General features: G+C 38.5%; 1 protein-coding gene across 1 annotated transcript in view; it reads right to left on the bottom strand.

Annotated features, from left to right (window-relative positions):
- Nucleotides 1-14,544, bottom strand: part of trpc7b (transient receptor potential cation channel, subfamily C, member 7b) — a 66,368-nt gene that overhangs the window by 14,848 nt on the left and 36,976 nt on the right. Inside the window, exon 7 of the mRNA XM_047819229.1 lies at nucleotides 14,246-14,510. Within this exon, the coding sequence (XP_047675185.1) occupies nucleotides 14,246-14,510 (265 nt within the window). The remainder of the gene's footprint in view (nucleotides 1-14,245; nucleotides 14,511-14,544) is intronic.

Raw genomic sequence — 14,544 nt, 5'->3', positions numbered from 1 at the left:
ATGTTATTATACAGGGGTGTGATAAATTAAACTTCCCATCAAACTACAATATAATAAAAACGTGTCCAGTGTCTTACATCCTGTCATGAGCGAGTGCAGCGATTTCTTTCCGTTATCAGCTATTGGTTATCAGGTGCACTTATTTCATAGGTCAATGTAGAGGTATAATTATTGACCATTACTCATTCAAGTGAAAAAATACCAGATTTATTTTTAACATTTGGATTTAAAGATTATATTGCCAACATATTGAATGTATAAAAGCAACCCTTACTTATTGACTTCATTTCCATTTACTTAAATAATTCATTTATTTTTGCAACTTTATGTTATTGAGCTCAGGATTCAGCCAGTGACCTCGGAGCGGTGTGCGGTGATAAAAATAGTACATATAATGATGAAGATTGACCCCTTATCTACCTACAGTAATGTAATCATTGTAGAATGTTATTAAACCATTTCTCCATCATTTTAAGTGAAGATATTAATATTCTCTTAAAGCTGAGATGTCAAAGTACGTTATTGATAAATAAAAATATTTTTGTTATTATTTTTGTCATCATTTCAGTTGTTTGACACATGAAGGGTTTTCCCAGACCGCCACGCGTAGTATATGGTATAGAAATCATTTTCAGCCTGACACAGACACTGAAATATTAGTGACATTGTAGCAGCAATGGAGGGATTTAATAACTACTGTGTATTTCTAATGGCTACTTTATTACACACACCATGTTAGCTGACCATACAGCGTTGCATTTAGAGACAATAGCTGATCTTTTTAAGCCACGCACAGTGTGTGTAAATACAACATATGATGTTTAAATGCCCTGGACAAGATGCTTATAACAACTGAGTCATGTCACTACCATGTCAGTGTCAGTGTTGAGCTGTGATTGATCCACTTCTCAAGTAATATTTGCTCAGTAGTGATCCTGTGGGGGTCTCTTTCCATTTATTTTCACCTTCCTTTCCATTTTCCTTATTCAGTCTTTGAGTTAGTGGCGAAGCTGATGCACTGTGTACAGTGATCAATACAGTCAATAACTGGTAACCTACAAAGCAACATACTGTATATCATTCCAATATGCAGTGACTGATGTGTGAGCGACTCTCATGTACTCTCAACTATCATTAATCCAAGTTTTCTCTACATAATCTGTATCATCTACATATATCTTTCATTAATTTCTGATCACTTGGTGCAAGAATCTCTCATCAAAGTCAAGTCTTGGAACAGCTTCATGTCACTTCCTTAGTCTTAATGCACCAAAACCAGCATCTGCCATATAAATATATGCAAATGTAAATGTAAAGCATGCATAAGGACCAAAAGACATTTATATGCACACACACAATGACAGGCATACACAAAAAAACACAAAAAGATTAATCATACTCACAGAAGTATGATTAATGTTAGATAACTGTCTTTTTTAAATATAATTTTATTGTTGTTTACTGTTATTTTATTATTTATTACTTTTTGAATTTGTATGGTGATCTTGAGTGTCCTTAAAGGCACCTATAGATAAAATGTATTCTTCTTCTTCTTCTTCTTCTTCTTCTTCTTCTTCTTCTTCTTCTTATTATTATTATAAAGTGCATCATGCTTTAGAAGCCTAACATCTTTACTTCTTACTGGAGAGCCAAATGAGAATGATGCTTTTTCCTGGCAATATGTTAAGTTTCTCTATTACAGAGAGTTCACTAAATATCTTGTGACAAAGTATTTGTATGTTTAGCAAAGACTGAGAAAGTTTATCTTTTTTTCCTCCTATGTCACCTTTCTTTACTAATTTATGTGCTTCACTTTCCATTTTCCTTGGTGCCTCTCCTCCACAATGCTGGTTTAGTTAATGCATAATGTGGTGAAATTGTGGCATAAACTCTATATGCTTTATTTGGGTGAATAAAAGAAACCTAATCTGTAGCAGGGTTCAACAGTCCAAATCACAGGCAGGTTACTGTATGGTAAAGGAGGATTATATATAAAGAATGACAAAATGCAGACAATAACATGACCAGGGAAAAGGAGCAAAAAGAATTGGATCGAACAATACAAAAAGCATGACATGTCTTTACAACGCTACAAAGAAACAGCATAGTATACTTAGATAAAGAACTCAAGGACTAAAACACAATGAGTGAACACAATTGGGGAACTAACCAATGAACAGACAAGTTTGAATTCATGTCTGAATAAGAAATCAAGGGCATGGGGCTCAGTAGTGAAAGCTTTGGAATAATAATTGTTTGGATTGTATTTCGGATTCCAACACTGCCATACTGCCACACAGTTGTGTCCTTGAACAAGGCTCTTGACCCCTTATTTACAACCCTGTATTTTATCCTGTCTCAATTGTAAGTTGCCTTGTACAAATTCATATGGAAATCTAAACAGAAGCCCAAAAAGAACCCAAAACAAAACATATGAAATTAGCCATTATTGAACTGGGAAGACTTAATATTTATTCATTCAGTATTTGTTCAGGTTTTATTTCTACTTAAGATCTCAGAGGGAGGGGGGGGGGGCACAGTGTAGTTAGCACGTTTGCCTCACACCTCCAGGGTTGGGAGTTCGATTCCCGCCTCCTCCTTGTGTGTGTGGAGTTTGCATGTTCTCCCTGTGCCTTGGGGGTTTCCTCCGGGTACTCCGGTTTCCTCCCCCGGTCCAAAGACATGCATGGTAGGTTGTGATTGCGTGAGTGACTGAGAGTGTATGCCCTGCGATGGTTTGGCACTCCATCCAGGGTGTATCCTGCCTTCATGCCCTATGACACCTGAGACGCACAGGCTCCCCGTGACCCGAGTAGTTCGGATAAGCGGTAGAAAATGAATGAATGTATGAATGAATGAATCTCAGAGGGATAATAAATATGGTATGATATTGTGTTTATTCTGATATGCTTTTCTTCTTACCATGGCTGTAAAGAGTGCTTATATAAATAGCTGTATCTGTATACCTTTATCATCAAACCCATCTGGCTATTCTCTCTCATTTACAAGTCATTTCCACACACATTCCTGTCACATATGCTTTTTGTTTTTCACACACTTTTGAGTAAAGAGATTACTCAAGAATGCTGAATTTAGTCTGTAAAATTTCAAGGACACCAGCAGTTTTTGAAATACACAGTCAGCCCCGGCTGACACCAGCGACCATGTCATGCCAGTTGATGAGAATGTTAACTCAAGATCTTGACCTGTATCTGCACGATTTTATGCTTATGTTGCTGGCAGGTGATTGTCTGTTTGGATAATTGTTTGAATGAGCAGGGAACTATTGTTCCTAATAAAGCATGGTGTAAGTGTATACTATTAATACCATACAGAACAATTTTTTTTAAAGGTTTTTAAATGTATGTGTTAAGAAACGTTACATTACTTTACACACTCAGGTTTGCAGCCAGTTGTATGATTTGATTTTTCTCTCTAAATTAACTGTTAATATTTTAGGTGCAAAAAAGACCCCCAGGTACAGGATCTCACACTCACATTGCCATGGCCTGGGTTCGATTCCGAGACAGGTGTCAGGAGCTACTGGGACAGTCCCCTGCCAGACCACCAGAGGGTGTTACAGGAATTTCATCATAGCTGGCTTTTCTGTTTATGAGTTGTGCTGCACCCATCCTATTGTTCAGCTGTCCCACAATGTCACCTGTTCCATATTTACCCTAACGTTTTGCCCTACATATACACATATGGCTTAGTCAGATACAAAACCCGGATCTCCACAGTAATCTCGATCAAGGGGTCAGTATAGGCTTGGAGCTATCCTACTGGAGCTATCTAACTGGCTGAGTCCTTCCGTCAGCGAGATCAGGGTGCTTCCAGCGAAATTCCAAGCCAGTCACAAGAGACACCTAAACTACGACAAGTCAAAAACAAATGCAGCACAACAGGTATAAATAGGGGAAGTGGTTAATGATACATAGGGAACAAGTGTGCAGAGGTGGGAAGGGGCTAAGGATTGAGCAGGGCAAACAAACAAGAAGACACAAAACAAACAAAAACACAACAGAACAAAACAATATTCTTATTAAAGTGCACAAGAACTAAGCAACTATTTAAGAAACTTATAGTATAGTATAAACTTGTAGTATTATTAAATTAAATTAATTAAAAGATGTGTACTAAGAGGAGCAAATCAGTACAAGTTTTAAGAGAAGCTGAAAGTCTTAAGAGGATAATTCAGCTTATTGTGCTTTGTAAATCTTGAGAATAAAGTACTTTCGCAGTAGGAGGTATCTATAATAAACTCTGGCAGTGGAATGGTATTTGATTCTCCCCGTGTGGACCAATTTCTTTCTGATCTCCTGCATGTACACACCTGATTGTTGTTTCTGTGTGGTGACTATAATTCATATGAATATAAAGTTCATTGTCGTTCACTATTTTGGCGTGGGATGTAACAGGTTCTAGCCAAACACACGTTTCATGCCATGTGCACCAGTGATGTCAGGCTCTGAGCTGGTTCCCTCTGCGTTCCCACATCTCACAACTCCCTCACACATTCTTTCTCTCTCTGTCTCTGACTCTCTGTTTGTCTGAGGAAACCATATTCGTACGGTTGTCCATTTTCATAGAATTCTAGAGGGTGCTGTGCAGGGTGTGAATACTAATGATCATGACGTTTGCATCTGCACTCGTGGGTTTCTATATTTTGCCGTTTACGTGTGTGTGAATATGCGTAGGCATAATCCCTGATTTGTCAACATGCTCTAAATGCAAAATGTCCTTTAAGTGTTCTATAAGCTTTCCTTACATGTACTTCCAGAAAACATATTGCACAGGGATTCTAGTACTCACGCGCGCACACACACACACACACACACACACACACACACACACACACACACACACACACACACACACACACACACACACACACACACACATAGGAGACAAGATGCTGAAAATAACCTATTTCAATGTCTGTGTGTGTGTGCTTATGTGTGTGTGTGTGTATGTGTGTGTGTGTGTGTGTGTGTGTGTCTGTGTGTGTGTGTGTGTGTGTGTGTGTGTGTGCGCGCGCGTTTTGAGCCTACATTTCAACTGCACCCATTCTTTGTTCTTTCATTCTTAAATATAGAGCCTGCAGTGCATCTGTGCTACCCAGTCCTTCTCTCTCTCTCTCTCTCTCTCTCTCTCTCTCTCTCTCTCTCTCTCTCTCTCCCTCCTCTATCCAGCACACTCCCCCTCTCTATCCACCTTTCTCTCCTTTCCTTTTTTCCATTCCTCTTTTTCTTGCCTATGCTATTCTAAGGCTGACACTAGGGTGCTGATGTAAACCTAAAAGCACCGGATTCATTTCTTTTTAACAAACTTGCTGAGGTACATGTTTCCGGTCAGTCACAACTTGCTGTCTAAGGAAAGAAAACTCCAAGGCCCCAGCACATTATTTGCTTAAATAAAACAAACATTGAAAAAAAGATGTTTAGCTCCACCAATATCAACTGGAGAAGAGTCCTTATTCTCCCATTCATCCTTATTACCTTTATTACCTCCCTGATGGCTGAAACTCATTTACTCAATAACGGCTAAGGCTAATGAGAAATAGTCAAGAAAAAAGTCCTAATGTTATGAAGCAAAACACCTAAAACAGAGCTTTTTTGCCTCATTCAATTAAATAATAATTAATAAATGCAAATTTTAACAAAACATTGCATCTGAATTAAACCATATTTGAACTCAATGGATATAAAGAAAACAATTATAAAGAATAAAAAAATTCGGATGTTAATGCATATCTTATAAGAACAGACAAGTAACAGCTTCGCTTCTTTCCTCACACTCTATTTTTAAGCAATGTTAAAGGTCAAATGAAGGGAAAAAATTCATTGTGGGAATAGTGGAGAGTAGTAGAATAGTGTCAATAATTTAAGCTGTAACAAATAACCTTTGGGCTTTACTGCAAAATAAATCTTGGATCTCACTAAAGATCACGTGTTAAAAAATAAATATGCAATTTATTCAGGGTGAATTATTTCCCCTCAAGTATGAAGTGCTAAAGAGATGTACAGTTGTTGCTTATAGTCTTCTAACATTAATCTTACAAAGGTAGTAATACCAGTCACAATAAAGATAAAGCTAGATTTGACACTGACACTGTGACTGTACATGAAACTACACATTTGATAATGAAGTACAAGTAGAAAGTTCTACAATAAAACTTGCACCAAAAAAGGATTTCTATTGCTTTGACTGTCTCATTGGTAAAGGATCAATGGAAATTTATGCAAGTACGGGGTTAGAAAGAGGCCGAACTTGAGCAAGAATAAAAATGCTAATGTTTCAGCTTTAGTGATTCAATGCAAAGATCAGAAATAAATCTTGGAAAAAGCCACATGAGGTGAGATGTGCAGAGAGAGCAGACTGTCTAAGGACTGGAGTGAATGTATGTATATTTATATTTTCTTTCTTTCTTTCTTTCTTTCTTAAATTTTGTATTGTGCTAGTTTGTACAATGCAGTGGAAGCTCAGGGGTTAATGTACATGGCTATTGATCTCAGCACAGCTTACAGTAGCTCCCATATTTGACCCCTTCAGTAACACCTCTGCTGGGCCATTGTACCCTGGCTGACTCGACATAAACTGTGGCTAAATTGTGTTGACTGACTCTTTTTAAACCCTGAGTTGATTTTGCCCCTCCATTTGTTGTAATTGTTCTGTATCGTTCAATTCAAAGCTTTTTCTTGCTTTCTGTCTGCTGATTTTCACTGCCATCCTGCTTAATATCATCCTAATAATCTCAATTTGCTACATTGATTAGTTAAAGACTCCTTAACTTTTAACCTATATCACTGACACCATGTCCTATAGTATTACCTGAATGATTCGATCTTAATTATAAAGACTAGACTAGACAATTAGCATCATTAAGCTAACTAGCTAAAGCATTCTATATGTATATTGTTTCCTGTCATTAAAAAAAATAAATTGATAGACATTTTTACAAATGGATGCTAATTCTTTGCCCAGGCACTAAATGAGCAAACTTGCAGCCTTGTTAGTTATCTTGCTAATTCAGTAGCAGTGTAGATTATTATTGATAATCAGCTTCTCAATTAAACAGTGCAAAGAATTCAGGGAGATGAGAAGTGCCAAAAATAAACCTTTTTCCCTGCAGGTAGACTGTACTTTCTAAACATGACTTAACTTGTAGGAGATTTTCTGCTAATGATCCATTCACATGCATTTATGTAAATTATTTACAGTACCTAAAGGTTGCTCATCACAACAGAGACTAGCTACAGCAGGGCTATTTTTTCACCAAAAAGAATTTTCTTTTCTCTCTCTCTTTTTTTTAAACCTATTTGGTCTGATTAGCAAACTGATTAGCCAATATTTATTTTAAGTTGACAAAGTAGTGTATATTTTTCCTCCCCATGTCAAAACCCGATGTTCCATTGGTTCATGACACTAGTGAAGTTTCATTACCACTATAGATTATTATATTATTACTAACTATACTCTAATGTTTAACTATTAAAAGGTACCTTTTCCACTATACAGTCATGTTATGCAAAAGAACAATAGTAGCTCAGCTCACTAGTACAGACCTTCACTTAGCTAGACCTTCACTGCCCCAAACAACATTAGCTGAACAATTTACAACAAAGTGAACATGCATCATAAGCATTATGAACACTGTGAAGGCAAATAAGATCAGAATGAAGGGCAAATGCCCGAATGATTTGTATTTCACATTTAGTCACTGCGCTTGGTATCGGATATTACCTGGAGCTAAGCTGCACACAAGGGTGAATATTTATTTAATTGGAATTCGGTGAGGTCATGTTAAGTTCACATAACAACCCGAATATCTTTTCTCTCTATGTGTCTCCATTTTGGTTTGTTTTCTCTTCACTTAATGTTCTTTCTCTCCTTTTCACACCTCTGTCTTCTCTAACCCGTCTCTCATAATTACTTCTCTGACAAATATACCCTCCATTGTCATTTGTTTTCAGCTATCTCTGTTCCTTCCTTCTGTTTTCCATTTTCACTTTCACTCTGTAGAGGGTTTGACTTCCCATTCATTCTATGCTGGTGATTTTGTTTTCTTTTTTTTTTTGAGTGCTTCAACTTTACTTATGATCTCTCTATAGTTTCATCCATCCATCCAGCTTGAATGCACCTGTCCATTCTCTTCTCATTTGGACAAGCTATCCATCATTACATAGGTGTCAGGATGTGTGATGGACTACTCTCTCATTGTGTTATATTGTGTGTGTATGTGTGTGTATGCTGTCTTGACCCTTAAGCCATTTTCTAGAAATTCTCCAATATTGGTCATCTCTATATCTCTCTCTGACACACACACACACACACACACACACACACACACACACACACACACACACACACACACACACACACACACACACACACACACACACACACACAGGCCCAAGGGAGATCATCACCACCTCTACCTGACCCCCAACACACACATAATTGAGACATGACAGTAACACAGAGCTGTCAAAACAAACCCAGGGATCAGGGTTAGATTCTGGTGTGCTCAGTAATACATAATGACAAGCACATGCACATACACACACACACACACACACACACACACACACACACACACACACACACACACACACACACACACACACACACACACAGAGTCTTAAGCAAGAATACTGCACTCACAGGAACAACAGGCCTAAATGAATTGACATAGCTTTAAAAATTATACTTAACCCCTTCAGATGAATTCTTCTGTGTGTTTTATTGTGACTGTGATTATTGTGTCTGTATAACCTAATGGAGCTACATTAATAATTATGTCAGTGTAAGAATAGTATGAAAACTGTATAGGTCTATAAAAAAAATAAGAAAAACAAAAACAAGAAGCTAAATCAATAACTTCAATGGCTGAGCCATGCCCTCTGTCCATTTAAGTAAAAGTACATGGTACACTCTAAATAGATGGCATACTGCCCTCTGCTGCTTCTCTTAATGTAATTCTGCCTTCCAGAACTGTTAAAACATTAAGTATATATGCAGCAAGTAGCTATTCCTAACCAGGCTACAGATTCAGAGTGCTTGTGTTTTGTTTATGACTGGTCTCAGTCATCAGGTAATAGAAATCTATCCATGTCCACTTTGACCACGATCAACCACGATCAACATCCTGATGATTACAACTACTTCTAATGCAGTTGCTTTGTAACTTAGGTGCCAATTTACCACATAAGGGGATGGGACAAAATATTTTTATCCCACTTCCTTGTTCCACACTGTGCTGCAGCTATTAAGTGAACATTGTATCTTTACAGGTATCGCAATCAAGACAGATGTTTCATTACATAAACTAACATCTTACCATGATAATATTTAGTTAAAATATGCGCACAGATCTTGTAGTAAAAACCAATAGAACTGAACCACCTCCACAAACAGGCAACCACAGCCAAAAACAATTGTGGAACCTAACATGGTATAAAAACTACCTGTCCAAATTAGATTTACAGACTGACCCAAGCTGACCGAAAGACTAAACAAATAATGAGCATTCTCTACTCTAGCTCTCTAATTGCCCGATAGGGCACACAATATTCACTGATATGTGATTCACTAATATTCACATATTCTTTCAAAAATTCTTGAACACGTTGTCTATAATCAACTGTCTGTCTATCTCTCACAGAACAACCTCCAAGACCCCAACCTGTCTGGCTTTAAAGCAGCTCATTCCACAGAGACAGCCCTTTTGGATGTCTCTGAGAAGCTACATGCTGCTAGATCAGCCAAACTGTCATCCATCCTTATCCTCCTTGACCTTTCAGCAGCGTTTGATACGGTCAACCACAAGACTCTTATCCACCCTCAAGAATCTTGGGATTTGCGGATCAGCTTGGGAATGGTTTGCTTCCTACCTGGAAGGACGCTCATATCAGGTAACATGGAGGGGAGTGACATCTGCTCCACGCAGACTCTCCACTGGTGTCCCACAGGGCTCAGTACTTGGTCCTCTTCTTTTCTCCTTGTATACTCACTCTCTTGAAGTTATTTCATCACATGGGTTCTCTTACCACTGCTATGCTGATGATACACAACTTATCTTCTCTTTCCCACCCTCAGATGCCACAGCTTCTGATCGGATCTCAGCATGTCTGGCAGAAATTTCATCATGGATGACTGCTCATCAGTTAAAGCTCAATCTTAGCAAAACTGAACTGCTGTTCATCCCAGGTGATTCATCCCCAGGTCGTGAATTTGCAATATCCTTGCACAACAATCTGATCTCCCCTTACCTTGGGGTAACCATGGACAATCAACTGTCCTTTTCCTCTCATGTTGTTTATGTGACTCGCTCATGTCGGTTTTTTTTCTCTACAACATTAGAAGGATTCGGCCATTTTTGTCCACACAGACTGCCCAGGTACTTGTTCAGTCTCTTGTCATTTCTAGACTGGATTACTGTAATGCACTGCTGGCAGGTCTACCTATGAACGCAATCCGTCATCTGCAAACGATCCAAAATGCAGCTGCCCGGCTTGTTTTCAACCTGCCAAAGTTCTCGCATACCACCCCACTGCTGCGATCCCTCCACTGGCTTCCGGTAGCTGCACGCATCAGATTCAAAACACTGATGCTGGCCTACAAAGCCAAAAAATGGACCAGCTCCCTCTTACCTCAAAGCCCTCATCATTCCTCGCACTGCACACCGCAACCTCCGATCTACCAGCACTGCTCGACTGGTTCCACCATCTCTCAGGGTAAGAGTATACTACAAGACTCTTCTCTGTTCTGGCACCAAGGTGGTGGAATGAACTTCCCCTAGAGGTCCGGACAGCTGAGTCACTGGCTATTTTCAAGCGGCGGTTGAAGACCTACTTATTCAGGAAACACTTCAACTAGCACTTCTTTCCTTATCTTTTGCATTTAAAAAAATAAAATAAAAAAAATACAACTTTTGACACTTTTTCATTGTCACCTTGGACAAATGTTTTAAACTCATGGTATCTTAAGTATGTAACCTAGTGAGCCAGAATTAATGTATTCAATGTTAGAGATTTAAGCACTTATGTACGTCACTCTGGATAAGGGCGTCTGCCAAATGCTGTAAATGTAAATGTAAATATGTGGAGTGCAATCATTGCTGCTAGTGTGCAATGAATTAATGACATGAAAAAAGAGAAAAAAAAAGAGTTTTAAAAATCCCTGAATGCTCTTGCCTGGTTTTGAGAATTGTCCATCTCTGCTCCTGTATTTTCAGATGCTTGTGCAGTTTGCTGTCACACATGTAGCAGACGTGGTGAGTCATATCAGGTGTGTTTGCACAAACAAGTGTCACATTACTCCCTGAAGTCAAATTGCTTATGGTGGTGTCAAACTCTGTCTAGTCTACTACTCTCTTTGTGGTTTTCATGTACAGGATATCAAGACACAGGCAAGATTAGAGAGGTGTCCAATATGGATGGCTAAAGTTAACTGTTGCTTGTTCTCTTGGTAACTTCTAAACAGGTCCTCTGACACATTCTTGAATTTTTCACTTCCAAGTTTAAACCTACTGGGAGGAAAACAAAAAGCATCCAAATAAAGCCATTGTTCTCTCCATGAATAGAGATTGTTGCTATGCTCTCATCAGGTAATAACCTGACCCTGGTGTAGGAGGTTCCATATCTTGGGATCTTATTCACAAGTGAAGGACTTAAGAGTGGATCATGTGAATGATGGCACTGTTTCAGTCACTAAACAGGTCTGTGTTGGTCAAGCAGTGTTGGAGTTCTCTGTCTACTGATCAAGATTAAGCTTGCAAGTACAATAAGGTTTCCTGTGCAGGGTTGCTGTACTCACTATCCAGAGGACCTACTGCTCCTCTCACCTGAGAGAAGCTGGTGGAGGTAGTTTGGTTATGTTATGAGAATGAGGTTGATTTCATTCAACAATATCAAAGATAATCTGATAAGCATGTGGTAATGAATAGAAATTTCAGGACATAACCAGGACCCATTGGAGAGATTATATCTCATAGTTGGCTTGGGGACATCTGGAAATCCACCAGGAGGAGCAGGAGTCTTTGTGAATGAAAAAGTCTAGACTGACCTGAGCCTGTTTTTAAAGTATCCATGAATTAATTAATAAATTATTGAACGAATGAGTAAAAGAATAAACATTTGCTTATTTAGTATTGGTTTCTGCTACTTAATAACACTACCTCCATGTCCTGATCAGATCCGGTAGTTTGTTGAACTTTTACGGTAGGGTCCGCACTACAGATTCGCACCAAATGAGAGACTCCATGAGAAAAAACTAATTGCATAATCATCTTATAGATTAATATTGATATAAACAAGATGTCTACTGTATGATTTGTGTTCAATCCATGGTTATATTTGTGGTAATATAAAGTTTGTTCACCTCATTATAGAACATGCACGAGGGTGATTTCTGAATCTGATCACTGCTGTTTAATGTGTTACCAACAGAAAAAAAGTCTATCCTCTAGCTCAACTTGCTGTTCTTCCTGAATGATACACAATGCAGAGATGACGCCATTACACAAGAGTGATGTCAGATTATCAGATGTCCTTGCATATTAAAGGAAAATTAAAGGCACCTTCTGCAAAAGGTCAAATAAAAAAAAAATGGAGCAGGAGAAGCTTTTGCAGCAAAGCTTTTACAGTTTCAACCCTCTGGCATTAACCTAAAATCCATCATGGGTGGGATAAAAGTATCAATGACAGCTTTCAAGCTCTCAGATGTTATTTAACACTGCTCTATTGAACATATTTCACTGACTGAAACCGGTCTCCTAAAACGACTGAAAGAGAAAAAGAAATTGGCTCAAATGAATGGCTCCTCTTGAGCTTCGTCTCACACTTGCTTAAAAACTTTACTTCAGAAAACTGTTAATAAAACTTAATAGAAAGTAACCATGACTACAGTAATGGGGTTTCAAGGGCTGTTTGTCAGGCCAGTTGATTGGAGGGTTTGCTCTGGATGGCAGAACAAGACTTTAATCAGCATGCTAATTTCACCTGCAGAGAACAAAACTGCCAGCAGCAAGACAAAACCGTAATTAGGATTACATGTCCTGCCAAAGGCATTCTCTCAATAGCTTTTGAAAGAACGGGCAAAATTAGGAAGACAGAAAAGAGAAAGTGCAGGAATAAGAAGCATATTACTTGGATAATGAGAGGGGTCTAAGAGAAGCTTTGGATGGTTTCTGTTATCAATTGACTCTCCCAATTTTGGTCAGGATAAAGAAATCACAGAACCCAATTAGACAGAATGGATAATATCATGCAGATACAGTACCTGTACATGGCAAGAGCTTCAGTATATAACAAACATCAGAATTGTGAAAAAGTATCACCTCAGTGATCTTTGATAGCGGCATGGTTGGTTCCAGATAAGCACCAAACATGAATAAGAATGTATAACAGTCTATAGAGTTGGAAATATTCAAGCAATTTAGAATTGCTAGACTGACAGGGTCAGTATGGTAACTCAAATAGCGACACTCTACAACCATGGTAAGCAGTAATGCATCTCAAAATGCACAACAGATCAAAACTTGTAGAAGAGGTGCTTCAACAGTTCTCATCGCAAATAACTAAGGCTGCTCTGAAGTCAAAAAGGGGTCCATATAAATGTATACAGGAAATCATTTAATTCCTCCTTCTTTATTAACCACTTTACAGGGTACTGAATAAGGAATCCCTGAGGAACCTCTTTGTTCTAAAATTGCCTTGAACCTACATATTATGCCATTAGATTTTCTTTCTGTAAAATCATAAATATTCGAAAAACCTAGAACTAAGATCGCTACCAATAAACTGGCTGTCCGTTCCATATGTCTGGCACTGAATTGTTCTGGAAAAGACTACAAAAGGCAAATCTCGTGGGTTTTCACACATATCTGCACAGAGAATGTCATTAATCCTTAGTGCAATACAGACCAGTTCTCCTCAATAAGAGATGACAGCCATGAAGGATAGAGAAGGGTAGAGGAAAGAGGAGAGAGAGAGAGAGAGAAAGAGGAGAGAGAGAGAGAGAGAGAGAGAGAGAGAGAGAGAGTTTTGACCAAATTTTAAGCCGCTTATCAGTAAGACTTTAAAATAAAACAGTAAGACTTTAAAATGGAAATTAAGTACAGTTACAGTACATGTCAGAGCACAAGTGTGTGTGGTTACATATACAGACAACAATCAAGGTTTTAACCTTGTGTAGTGTTCTGCGTGTGCTTGTAAAGGCATGATTAACAGAATAAAGTGCTTACGTTGTAAAGGCAGGATTGTACTTGGCTCCTAAGTAGTATGAGTACAAGTTGAACATGCCAATCATAAAGGCAACGAAGACCATGATAAAGATCACCATGAACTTGAAGATGTCTTTAACTGTGCGCCCCAGCGAGATCTGCAGTGGTCCGAAGCTCTCGTTAGCTGGAAGGATGTAGGCAATGCGTGAGAAACTCAGGACTACTGCAATGGCATACAAACCCTCTGAGATGATCTGAGGGTCAGATGGTCTCCACTTATTCCTGGCTGAGACAGAGAAAGAGAGAGAGGAAAAAAGCAA

The sequence above is a fragment of the Tachysurus fulvidraco genome, chromosome 10 (genome assembly GCF_022655615.1).
Source record: "Tachysurus fulvidraco isolate hzauxx_2018 chromosome 10, HZAU_PFXX_2.0, whole genome shotgun sequence".
Classification (NCBI taxonomy): domain Eukaryota; kingdom Metazoa; phylum Chordata; class Actinopteri; order Siluriformes; family Bagridae; genus Tachysurus; species Tachysurus fulvidraco.
Note: the sequence above shows the minus strand (reverse complement) of the source record. Positions and strands in the feature narration are given on the sequence as shown.